The sequence below is a fragment of the Engraulis encrasicolus genome, chromosome 20, assembly GCF_034702125.1.
Source record: "Engraulis encrasicolus isolate BLACKSEA-1 chromosome 20, IST_EnEncr_1.0, whole genome shotgun sequence".
Classification (NCBI taxonomy): domain Eukaryota; kingdom Metazoa; phylum Chordata; class Actinopteri; order Clupeiformes; family Engraulidae; genus Engraulis; species Engraulis encrasicolus.
This window is the reverse complement of record NC_085876.1, coordinates 35183958-35197505: the sequence shown is the minus strand read 5'-3', so window position 1 is coordinate 35197505 and position 13548 is coordinate 35183958. Positions and strand designations below refer to the sequence as shown.

The window sequence follows — 13548 nt, the reverse complement described above, 5'->3', positions numbered from 1 at the left end:
CATTGGCCCCTCATGTTCAGTTCTTAATGACGGTGGCAGCACCATATTGTAAGTAGTATTTTCTGCAACCTGGACAAAGAAACGACAAAGAAATTACATTGAATGTCAAATTCACAAAATATCAATTCACAAAATAATCTAAGCATATTTTTGTGTGTAAAAATCAAATGTTTTCTGAGCCTGGGACAAGGATTTACATGTCTAATATCCCTCTGTAAAACAAACAAAGCCTTCTGAGGGGATATTAGGCACCATCAGAGCATCCCTTGAGAGACTGGTGAATGGCATTGCACCAACTGATGCTCCCCGTCCAAGCTGGTTAAGTCTGAATGGGTCTGCCAAAAAGAACTGGAAGAATCCTCCCAAATAACAAAAGGTATGCCAGGCATTTAGCAGCATTCCCAATGAGACCAGATACTTATTTGTTTTGCCAAAATGTGATTTAGCCTGCTAATACAGTTATGCAAATGTTTTTTCTTGTAAATTAACAAAACACTCATAGCATTTCCGGCTTCCTCTTTGTTTTAGTATTCTATGAGGATCAATGAGGAGAAAGTAGAAATACTGAATTTTAAGATGACAATGACACAGTCTGCAAATCCCTCTACATGCACACCAGAGCCTAAAGGGATGTTGGGAAGGAATAGGTCTATCTATAAGCCATCACATTGCATTGAGCAGATATTGGCAAACAAAATGATCAGTATTAATGTAACTTGCCAAGAAAAATAAAAACTATACATGATGTGAAATATGCATTTACTGTACTATATGGAAGTACAGTAAATCTACTAAGTAGCCATTCCAGATCATTTTTGAAGCACTGACAATAAAACCTCAGTATTTTTTCCTCTGTGGTAAAACAGGGAAATAAATCTGCTCTGTCCAACCATAAGCCTCCATTTATGTCCCTTGCTCTACTCGAGTCTTCTGCAGGCCATAACCTTTTCTTGTAAACCGTAAGTATGTGTTGTGTGTCTCTCGAGTGGGTCAGAGAGGTGTATAGGCTGGGAGAGGACACATCACACAAGAGATCTCTGTTGATCCTAGAGCTCTTCTGAGGGTTTCCAGGCCTCTGCTAGATAACAAGAGCTCAGAACGTAAGTCGGGCTGCAGTGGCCTTCAGAAAGACCTTAAGCCGTGGCCTCTGTCCATGGTGCTGAAATGAGTGCTGCTGTCCACTGCAAGCCAGACTACAGTACAACCGGACTGGCATCATGAAAAGGCGTGTTATTTCACGCAACTGCATTCAGCGTGTTGGTGCAACATACTTTCTTGTTAAGCTATGGAAGGAAACGCCACAGTTTTGTCACGTGACCACTGACCAGGCTCATGACAAGACAAGACAAGTAGTTTTCCCTTGGTTGCTAAACACAAAAATGCTGCACTATGCATTTGACTTTCTTTTAACACACAGACACAGTGCAATACGCTGAGGAAGGCAGTACGCCGAAACATTCTGTTTGGGTGAAGCCTGCTCCAACCTTTACGATCGTATGATAAAAACCAAGCCTTCACAGACCTAAGCATATTGCATTGTTCCAGATGAATGATTGTGGAGCAAGACGGAACCCATTCCTCTGGCAAGAGGGTTAACTGTGCGAAGCCTTCCCCAATGATGCGCGACAAAGATTCAAAATAATAACTAAAAAATCCCTACATTCATTAGATAGTGTTTTGATTGGAGTAAAACTCCGTTTCCCAACTCCCTGGCACGATTATTCTCTACGTCAGTGATTCTCAAAGTGTGGTCCGGGGACCACTGGTGGTCCGTGACAGAGCTCAGGTGGTCCGCAAAGGGATTTCTACTTTTCCAAGACAAGCTAGCAGTAGGCTATATTTGTAACATTATTACAAAGCTAAACATAGCATTAGTCAAATTAGCACCCGTCAACTGTCAATTCAGTTGACAGGTGGTCCCTGAACATTTTTGGGGGGCACAAAGTGGTCCTCGGTCTGAAAAAGTTTGAGAAACACTGCTCTACGGTGAGACCAACCCATCTGGCAAACAAAAACAAAAAAGGGTCATTTTTTTAAATATTGTCTTATCCCAATGGGAGTGGCCTTGAGGAGGGCCTGTAGCTTTTTAAGCAGTGGCCTCTGTCCGTGGTGCTGAAATGCCTCTGCTGCTGGCCTTGGCATCAGCTCATCGTCCTTCATCATTACACTGGCCAGCACTACAGGGAGCAGCTACAAGAATTACTATCAGCAACATGATCACAGCCTTGAGACTCTCTCTCTCTCTCTTTCTCATTCTCTCTCTCTCTCTTTCTTTCTCGTTCCCTCTCTCTCGTTCTCTCTCTCTCTCTCTCTCTCTCTCTCTCTCTCTCTCTCTCTCTCTCTCTCTCTCTCTCTCTTTCTTTCTCGTTCTCTCTCTCTTTGTCTTTCTCTCTCTCACACACACACACACACACACACACACACACACAAATACGATACTCTTTGGCTTTTTTATTCTTTCCTTTTGTTCTCTCCTTATCTCCCCCTCCCCTCTCTCTCTACGGTGCTATCCAGCAGTATGACAAGCTGATGTTATTGTTCAAGACAGAAAATTAGCTATGACTCTGATTCACCAAATGTTGCTTTGGGCTGCGTGCCATTACAAGAGGTCTGTGTTGTGACAGGCAGTATTTCTGTCACAACTCTCCAATTAGCCATCAGGATTCAGCTCTTATTGACCCGTTGCCACTTTTGTCTCCCTGTCAAGACAACAAATAACTTCTGTTTGATTTTCTGTTCTCATATTATTCTTGTTTTTCTTTGCAGAAGTCGTATGACTCACATTGGCTTGTAACTCTATGAGTGTGTACCTTTTTTTTTGTTGTCTTTAAAAATGTATGTTTCAAGCCGTCAACATCCAGAGACACATGGAGCAGAAGGAGAATAATTGCGCCGTTTATAGTATAGCTGTCAGGGGATATACAATATATTATTAATCTGTATATAACTATATTATTATTCCATTATCAAATATGTTTGAGTTTCTTATGCCGTTATCAAATAGGATAGTGGAGAGCAGACAGAAAGAGTGTGAGAGAGAGGTGATCTAGGATTGGGAAATCACCCTGTTCAGACTCAAACTCGCATCCCCATGGTCAGATGGGTCGTACTGTATATGGTTTAGTACAGTGTTGCTCAAAGTGGGGCGTAAGCCCCCCTGGGGGGGCGCGGAGGCATCACAGGGGTGTGTGTGACATCTGATTTCCTGTCTCGCCAATAAGCCAATACGTTTCAGCATTATATACATAATTATAAACATTATATTATTAATTGTCATAAAGGAAATTAACACACATCTGCATTCCACTGCAGTCCCTACTTGTTTTATATCACCACTCACCTTTCCTTTGATTCTGCACAGCGCAGCGATCGTAAAATCAGTCTGCGCGAGTACTGCTGTTGCTTGGGGGGTCTCGGAAGCATCCAGACCCTCCGAAGGGGGGAATGATGGGAAAAGTTTGAGAACCACTGGTTTAGTATGTGTGCATACTGTAGCCAGACCGCACCCTCCTAGTGACGCAACACCTTCGGCGTTGCATCTAGTCAGGTCAAGAGCAATGCAAGTTCTTTCTGAGGTTCCGAAAATACGGGAACTCCTTTCATTGTGTCGGGAAGCAAGCAACTATAAGCAAACCAGGGGAGGCGGGTCAACCATGCCGTTTGGGAAATGTTAATTGTCATGCTCTTGGTCAGACCAAGTCTCGAAGAGATTTGGACATTGATGATAATCAGGCAATGCATACTGAGCCACAGCACCAGAGCGTGTCATTTTTGTTTACTTCACCAAAAGATGCTCTTTAGTAATTTAGAAACACTTAGTGAAAGTCACTGTGTTCTGCAGGCGTGACAGAATGACATTTCAAGGGCGTACCGAAATGTCAAAATACATTTCTAAATAAGGCTCAATTGAATAACATGTTTTTATCATGATTTATACAATTAGCTACTTGTCAGATGCTTGTCCTCTTCAAAACCACATGGACAGTCTGTGAGGCATTCAAAAGAAAGTAGACTGGCCCTGATTTGGCTAATTATTTTGTGATATGATTATAATTTACTATTTAATAATGTTAGATATTTCTTAGGCTGCACTGTATTACAGTGCGGAGTAATGAACATTATTATTTGTAAAATTGGCATGTTAAGTAAGGGTTAACGTTCGGCGAGAAGGTCGCTACCGTGGAATAGCAGCACGACAGAGAGAATCTTTAGACCCCGACGCGGAGCGGAGGGGTCTTGTTCTCTCTGAAGTGCTGCTATTCCACAAAGCGACCGACTCGCCGAAAGTTAACCCGCTTATTATATGGATATACTTAAATGATTCCCACATGGCGGGGACATTTCTTTAGGCCTATTTAATGTTAAGATTGTTGCTGCGCAAAACAAAACAGTGCCGTTGTGGAACACCGCTAGGCTACAGCTAGGTAGCCAGGACAACAGGTGTTGTCTATCACAGCAGCTGATTAGAGTCTTGTTGAAAAGTCGCTTTAGCAGTGAAAAGTCTTGTTGCCATTGACAGCGGTCTGTTATAGACCAACCCGTCCGTTATCGAAAAATAACAGACGTGCGAACGTTGGGGAGCCCCGTTGAAATGAATGGAGCATTCGGCCGATGACGTCACAACCATATAATAACAGGTTATAATTTCGTATGTGCAGTGAGAAGTGATCCGGAGTTAGACTGTTGCCTTTCGATGTTGACCATTTTTAACATTTTGTATGTACTGTATGTAACGGAAACAACAGAAAACAAAAAGTTTTGCTTCCGAAAGCTGTCTTTCGAATAAATTGTCTAGAAGTTCTCGGTGCCATGTTTTGAATGTCAGAACCTTTTGTTATAGTCAGTGAAGTATGGAGTTCTTTTTGGATTTTTTGGGGTCTTTTTGACTTTATTTTATGATCGGACAGTGGAGCTGGTGACAGGAAGAGAGTGCGAGAGACGGGGAAGGGCTGGCAAAGGACCCGGGCCGGGAATCAAACCCGGGTTAGCCGCATGGTAGACGAATGCCCCACCGGTTGGCCACGGCAGGGCCGGCCCAAATGTTAAATATCGTGAACTTCGAAATGCAACATGCAGGATATATCCTCACTCACTATACAAACTCAGCATCACCTTTTAATATTCCTGTTTTCATCTTACACTGAATGTCTGCTTTGTTCAAATGAAATTATGGCTTTGCTTTGTTCATAATTTTATTCATTAGTTTAAGTGTCCCCTGCCACCTACTGCGCTTCTCACCAAGACTCCACTCTTCCCCTCTTTTCCTCTCTTCCACTCTTTCTCCATTCATCTTGTCTTGGCTCTGCTCTCTCTCTCCTTCCTGTCTGTGGTGTGGTCAGGTGCTGGGCTGGACTGGGATGAAACATCCGGCCGGGCATTTTCAGCCAAGACCAGCCCACCAGGCACTGAGAGTGACAATGAAGCCTGTAACAACAGTTTTAGTCATCTATTACAAGCCACTTTGACCACAACAGCTAATTAATATTTAAATCTGACTCGGAGAGGTCAGCTGTAGCGCATGAGGACTGAAACCACTACATCAGGGGTGTCAAACTCAAATTGACCAAGGGCCAAAATCAAAATCTGGAGCGAAGTCACGGGCCAAACTCATTTTTTTTTTTTTTTAAACGAAAATGGACTAAAATTGCTCATGTTTAAATGTATGCTTAAATAGATTCCCATATAGTTCAAATGTGCCTGCACATATTCTGTTGCATTTGAGTGAGAGCTGTTTCAATGGCCTGGACCCAATCATACTCCTGTGATATGCATTTTCATGTTCAAATCTTAACATGCTACACACTTATGCTGTAAGTGGGCCAACTATGATACACATTTGAAATGATCTCGCGGGCCAAATAAAATGGCTCCGCGGGCCTAATTTGCCCCCCAGGCCTGAGTTTGACACCCCTGCACTACATTAAGGGGAGGAGCAGACCAAAATCTTCAACAGTCCACTGGGGAAATGCCCCGTATGCCTTATGACCAATCTAGTCATGGTTGGGTGACAGGGGCCGGATTCACAAAAGTTTTCTTAAGATAAATCTTAGGAAGATTCTTAAGAAAAAAACTAAGAAGTTCCTAAGATTTATCTCAACTGAAATTCTTCAATATTTTCTAAAGAACAATGCCAGTTCTTTAGCCTGGGAACTCCCATACTGCCTTTAGTTCTACACAATCGTTTTAATCTCACTTGTGATTAGGTCTGGTGTTAACCAGGCAACCAGTTCTTAGGAACTTCTTAATTTCTTCCTCACTTAAGAACTTTTTAGAATAATGCTTCTTAGTTGCCATGGCAATCAATAGGATTCTACCTGCTCCAAAGTAGGCCTAGAAAAAAGCTGCTTGTTCCTAAACACAATGTAATACATTATCAGAATTATTTCTACTACATTATTACTATGATAATTATTATTGTAATAACAATAATAACAACAACAATAATGATGATAATAATAATAATAATACTACTACTACTACTACTACTACTACTACTAATAATAATAATAATAATGATAATAATAATAATAATGATAATAAAAATAAAATATACTTTTTGTATAATAGACTACAAGAGGCTATATAAAATGTAGGCCTATCTAATGTTTTAGTTGAACAAGCTGACTACATTCAACAAGCTTAAGTAAAGCCACTAAAAGTCCCATTGAATACAAGCTTGTAGACTAACTGAAAAAAAAAATATTACACACAGTCACAAAACATTTATAATAATCATATATTATATTAAAAAATATATTTTTTTGAATTGTGTTTTGTGAAAATGGGTTCAAATAAATAACACGTGACTGTTAAGACAGGGTGTAGGGTTGTCTTAAATTTAAGAAGAAAACTAAGACAAATCTTAAGAAAATAGTCTTCAAGAATCTCAATATTCTTAACTTTTTTTCTTAGGGAAAATCTTAGGAAGAAAGTTAAGAAACAACTTAAGAAGTCTGTTTGTGAATATGGAATCTTCTTAACTTTTGACTTAAGACAAAAGTTAAGAGAAAAGTACCAGTTAAGAACTATTTTCTTCTTAAGATTCTTTGTGAATCCGGCCCCAGGTCTTTGTATGAGGGGACAGGAAGTATGAGCTGTCTAATCGCATCGGATCGCATCGCTCTGGCAGCGGGTGTGATTACTCTGTAGCCCAGTTGGCTGACCTCAGCACAGTACGGGGACGTGTGACAATAATGTAGTAACTCATAGGGTGGACAGCACACACCGTCACACACAGTCACACAGACACGCACACTTACACACACACACACACACACACACACACACACACACACACACACACACACACACACACACACACACACACACACACACACACACACACACACACACACACACACACACACACACACACACACACACACACACACACTCAAAGTCTCTCCCTCACACACACACAAGCACACTCACGCACACACTCTACCCTCGGTTGTCCAGCTTAATTTCATAATGCCCCGCTGGCGTGCCTGGCATAATCAGTTAAATTGTTTTAAAAACATGCTGCGCAGATGTAACAAATACATAAATAAGCAGCCGGTAGCCCTAATGAATGACCAATATAACTGCTATCCGTCCTCCCCAATGAATTGAGAGTGCGTTTTCCACATTAGCCAGGAAGTACAATGGGCCAGTTAATTACGGACAAGACAAGTCAAAGCACTGAAATGAAATGTGCTGTGTACACTAATAATAATTACGTTTACAATGGTTCACACCTTTCCCATCGTTTTTATATGGGACCTGAGGTCTCGCCGCATCCCCGTTTTCTTGTTTCTCTCTTCCTTCTCTTCTGCTTCATTCACCTCTTCCGCCGCAATCAACTGTTCCACGTCTTACAAACTCTGCCAAGGATGCTCTGGATGACATTATTTCTGTAAGCAGGATGTTGTACTGTAGAAGCCAGGTACCAGGTGTTCACAAAACTGAAGTCAAGGATAGAACTGAAACCAAGAATACTTGGATAAAATAAGGCAGAGGGTAGGGCTGGGCGATATGGAAAATAAAACAATATCACTAAATGGATTACTTTATATCACGATAACGATATATATCACGATATAGCACAATTACATACATTTTCAGTTATTCTCTTTATTTGCTCTTTATTTTTTCATGCCGCAAAACAACCTTTCTTTAAAATAGATCTTTTTATTCTTATTTTTACAGTTACATTAACTTATAGTGTGTATTGTGACAACATGAAATGCAATTAAATGATATTCAATTGTATACAATTGATAAAATTACTATCACGATATAAACGATATAGGAGAAAGGTCAGGATATACACTCTTATATCACGATAACAATATATACCGTCATATTGCCCAGCCCTAGCAGTGGGCAACATTTTTAGTTTTACTCATCTTGCACAGAACAGAATCTGGAAATAGGAGGAGATGTGCTCATAAAATGTTCTGTGGTTCTTGGTGTGCTTGAACCTTCCAAAAAGTAAAACAAAATAATATTAAGAAAGAAAGAACTTCTCTAATGGTTGTTACATTTCTTTCAGTCAGTTCACAAATGTTCCAACTGCCATTCTTCAGTGTGATAAATGACAATTTCGCTGGAAAAAATGGTATTTGGTCACACTTAAAATGCTGCCAGCCTGAAATATGTGTGAGGTGAAAAACTGTTGAGGTGAAAAACTGCACAGAGCTCGGCTCGGTTTATTTCACTCATGACTGTACAGAATGTGCTATTTAGCCTCTATGCTCTACCCAAGGACCCCTCCATCCCACCTACCTTACCTGGTCCAAAGCAGACAATATCATAAGTGGGATATGGTCTGGAGACCTCCTACGTAGGGATGCAAATGATTAATCGATGCATTAATCGATTAAAAAACATTAATCGCAATTAATCGCCATTTCAACTGACAAGAGATCCAGGAGAAATGGGCATGAAAAGAGTGTGCGTGAAAAGAGGTGTGAATAGTTTGAATATTTAAATCACCCTTGGATTAAAGAATTTAAATGGAATTCATTTAAATGTAGCATTTTATCCATTTTTTAATATACATTTTTAGATTTAGTATGTTTTTTTCGAGAAACATGGAGATTTGGGGGGGAAAAACGCTGCTTATCAATTAATCGTAAGTCGATCGATAAGGCAATCAGCTAACGATTAATGAATTAATCGATAATTTGCATCCCTACTCCTACTGAATTTATCATGGTGTGTGGTTTCTATTGCCAATGGTTGTTTCTTGGCCATATATGTATCCCACAGCCAACCCGGTCAGTTTTATTCAAACAAAATGCAAGCTTCCATTAGTAATGGGCGTCATGATCTTTGCCCCCCTTCCCGCCCTGGGATTGGCCCCCTACCTCAGGCTTGCACTTTGGGACGAGCTTTCAGATTGGAACGATTGTGCAAAGCAGCATGGGATCTCCCAGGCTACCACCTCCCTACCTACTGTATCTGTCCTTTCTCATATGCACTCCCCTGCCTTCACTTTCTCTTTTCTCTCTCTGCTCACGTTCTCTGTAGCACTCTGCCTTTCTAAACTTCTTTCTATGTAAAGTAGTAGCCTCTGGTTTGGTACCTTATTTCCTTCACTGTACCATGCTTGCTCCTCGCAAAGTTCAGCTAGAATAGACTTAAATGTCTCTGCGAAGTCGTATGGTGTGCGTGGACAAACATGGAATGTGGACAAATAAATGACCTCTGATTTTCTTTCTTTCTTTCTTTCTTTCTTTCTTTCTTTCTTTCTTTCTTTCTTTCTTTCTTTCTTTCTTTCTTTCTTTCTTTCTTCCTTCCTTTCACGACTTTCTTTTGCTTTGCATGTATATTTCTGTGAGAAATGGTATTTAAGCTGGGAAAAAAGTCAGGCTAAAAGGTCACACTGAAAATGCTTCCAGCCTGAAATATTTGAAAGACGAATGAAAAAAAATGTACCAAAAACGGCTGTGCAGTGTGCACAGAGCTCAGTTTATTTCTCTCATCACGGTACAGAATGAGACATTTGGCCTCAATGGTGGACTACACTTCTCAAGGACCCATGCCACCTACCTACCTTCTGCTATTTGCCATTTCTCGTAGGCTCTCTCTTCTTTCTTCAATCACTTTCTCTGTATTACTCCACATGTACTGTACAGTATGAGGCTGATTTTTACAGTGGTTTTCTTTACTGTACCTTGATTGCTCCTCGCAAAGTCCAGATAGAATAGCCAAGAATGTCTCTGCAAAGTCGTATGGTATGCACATGGAATGGGGAAAAATAAGTGACCGATGTTTTTTTTTTCTTTCTTTCGTCATTCTTCTTTCTTTCTTTCTTTTCTTCTTTCTTTCTTTCATAACTTGTATTGCTCTTTCCATCTATCTTTCAGTGAGAAATGGCTTTTGCACTGGAAAAAATGGCTTTTGGTCACACTTAAAATGGTGCCAGCCTGAAATATTTGTTAGACGAATGAAAAAAAGTGTAACAAATACTGCTGCTGTGCACTGCTAGAGCTTCTTCATTTGACGATACAGAATGTGACATTTGGCCTGGGTGGTGGTCTGCTCTCCTCCAGGGGCTATCCCACCTACCTACCCTCCGCTATTTGTCCTCTCTGCTCTCTCCTGCCCACGCCTTCTCTCTTCTTTGTTTTTCTTCTCAGTTTTTATGCATCATTCTTACTTTCCTTTCCTCTTTCCATATACTGTATATTTCTTTCTTTCTTTCATTCATTCATTCATTCATTCATTCATTCATTCATTCTTTCTTTCTTTCTTTCTTTCTTTCTTTCTTTCTTTCTTTCTTTCTTTCTTTCTTTCTTTCTTTCTTTCTTTCTTTCTTTCTTTCTGCATGTCTGTCATGACTTATTCCATTACATGCTTCTGTGTTTCTATCTTACTTTTTCTATGTGTTAACAATCCTGCGTTCCTCTCTCCTCCTCACTCTCTCACTCGCTCTCTCTCCTCCTCTCCTGTTCCCCAGATGCAGCTGGTGCTGCTACAGTGGGTGGCGTGGTTCCTGCGCATGAAGCGTCCCGGCGAGGGTGAGGATGCCGAGCGCCCCCCCTGCGCCCCCCACCTGCGCCGCTGCTCCTCGGGCTCGCAGAGCGGCTCTCTGCCCAACGCCGTGCCCAGCTCCTCGGCCACCACCGACCTGCACCACCACCACCCGCACAACCACAACCACCACCACCACCACTCTCCCCACCCGCTGCTGCCCTTGCACCCCCAGAACCTGCTGGTCGGGGCCCCTCCGCACCTCCACGCCCAGAGCAGCACCAACAACAACGCCGGCCTCCTCTACATCGGCTTCCCCAGCCTGGACGACCCGGCCTCCTCCCCGCCGCTGGACCCCCTGGCCCGGGGCGGGTTGCCCACGACGGGGCCCCGGGTCGGCAGCGGGAGCGGCGGCACCACGGGAAGCGGCGGCACCGGCGGCGGGATCCCGCAGAGCGTGGTGGCGCCCGGCGGCGGCAACAACACGGCCACCAGCCCGCCGCCGCACCTGCCCTCGCAGTTCTGCAGCCCGCCTCCTCCGGCGCCCAGCCTGGAGACGCCCGGGTGCGCCAGCAGCGCGTCCAGCAGCGGGGTGGGTGGCGGCGGAGGGGCGGGGGGAGGAGGGTGCTCCTGCTCGGGGGCCAGCGGGGCCGGCGGCGACCCCCAGCTGCAGGCCATCCTGGAGGAGGTGCGCTACCTGGCCGACCACTACCGCAACCAGGAGGAGACGGAGAGCATGGCCGACCAGTGGAAGTTTGCGGCGGCCGTCATCGACCGGCTCTGCCTGGTGGCCTTCAGCGTCTTCAACATCATCTGCACCATCTCCATCCTCATGTCGGCGCCCAACTTTGTGGAGGCCGTGTCCAAGGACTTCATCTGAAGTGGCTGTGACTGTGACAAGACCGCTAAATAAAAAAAAGATAACAATCTGCGAACAGGATTTAACAAAAAAAATGAAATGCTGGTGGAAGGGTGGAAAGAGTAAGAAAGAATAGAACGCAGGCGAGACAGGAACATAAAACCAAGCGAAACGACTTGCGTGCGCTATAGGCTATCTCCAAGGACTTCATCTGAAGTGACCGACGGTGGCAAACCGCTAATTAGAAAAAAAAAAATGTGTGGAAACAGGATTAAAAACATGGAATACAGGTGAAAAGGAATACTGAAAAGGTCGGAATAGAACACAGAAGAAGAGGAATGCAGAGAAGTTAAGGAGTGCGACGGTGGGGGGAAAAAATCGAGTAGTTTGGTGTGTTAGAGTCTGGAAGGCTGGAAGCTGAGCGCCTAGTGGCCAAGAACAGTCTTCGGAGACTGCGGGACCGGGTGGGAATGTTCAAGGCCCTGGTTGAGTCCAGGATCACTGTGGAGCATGCCTACTACCAGGCTATTGACAACCTTGAACTATTCGATAAGAAGTGGTGTGTGGATAAGGGGGTGTGGACAGCTAATGAGGGTGGTGGGTTAAGGTTTCTTTGGTAAGGGGTGTTTTTAATGGGGTAGGGTAGGGTGGGGATGGGAGGTGGGGTTGTTTTGGTGGATGTGTGGGCCATGGTTGGTTCAATGAAGGGATTTTAAAAGTCAAAAGTCTGAGACTGCGGAAGGCAAATGGGGGAGTAGAAGCACCGGGACCTGGGTCTTGCAGTGGAGGTCAGCCGTTGGAGGCCTGCCATGATGGACGATAACTCTTCTACGTCAGTGGACAGATGATTGGAGAGCGGAGAGTGGAGTGCAGGGCGAGCAGAAAGCAGAGCACAGGAGAACTGGATTTCACTGACTGTGCTCTGGGACAGCAAGGATTGCATTTTTTTACTGTCTCTCTCTCTCCCTCCCTCCCTCTCTCGCTCTCACTCTCTCTCTCTCTCCCTCTTTCTCATACACCCCCCACACACAGACAAAGAACTGCACTGCTCCACTGACCAATTGTTGTATTCGTTCGCACGGGTATATTTATTGATCAGCTTTTCAGCTAGCTGTGAGAAAAGACAGAAAAAAAACCTTGGGGCCATCACATCACCCTCCTTGTTACCACGGTCACGTTGATTATCATCATCATCATCATCATCATCATCATCATCATCACCATCACCATCATCATCATCCCTCTTCTCCTCCTCATCATCATCTTCATAATGATTAGCATCAATATCATTGTCTTCGCGGTAATGATCGTCACAGTTACTTTTGCACTGTGAATCATTTGGGTTTCTTTATTTGAAGCTTGCAGAGATCTGCTGTAATTGTCATACTTGACAGTAAGATATTGGACAGACACAGAAAACCAAAGAAGCAGAGAGTTGGAGAGAGAGAGAGAGGGGGGGGGGGCAGCTCAGTGGCTTAACAAGTCAGTCACGAGCCCTCAGAGGCTGACATGATTTAAGATTTTTCACATCTAATACATGGACATCAAGTTTAACTTGCAATGAGTAAATTGTAATGCAGTTTTGATGATGTACTATAGTTCAGACTGGCCAATTCTTTTAACAACCTAATCAGCCTAATTTAATGAAGTTTTATTTTCACTTTGTCACGGGCTCCGGTGTGCCCATGGGCCAGGTAGATAAACTGAGATGTCTTTTGCGCACAGAGATG

At 43.2% G+C, this 13548-nt stretch overlaps 1 protein-coding gene across 1 annotated transcript in view; it reads left to right on the top strand.

Annotated features, from left to right (window-relative positions):
• Window positions 1-11839, top strand: part of chrna11 (cholinergic receptor, nicotinic, alpha 11) — a 113729-nt gene extending 101890 nt beyond the window's left edge. Inside the window, exons 10-11 of the mRNA XM_063185813.1 lie at window positions 10946-11353; window positions 11414-11839. Of these exons, the coding sequence (XP_063041883.1) occupies window positions 10946-11353; window positions 11414-11839 (834 nt within the window). The remainder of the gene's footprint in view (window positions 1-10945; window positions 11354-11413) is intronic.
• The last annotated feature ends 1709 nt before the right edge of the window (window positions 11840-13548 follow it).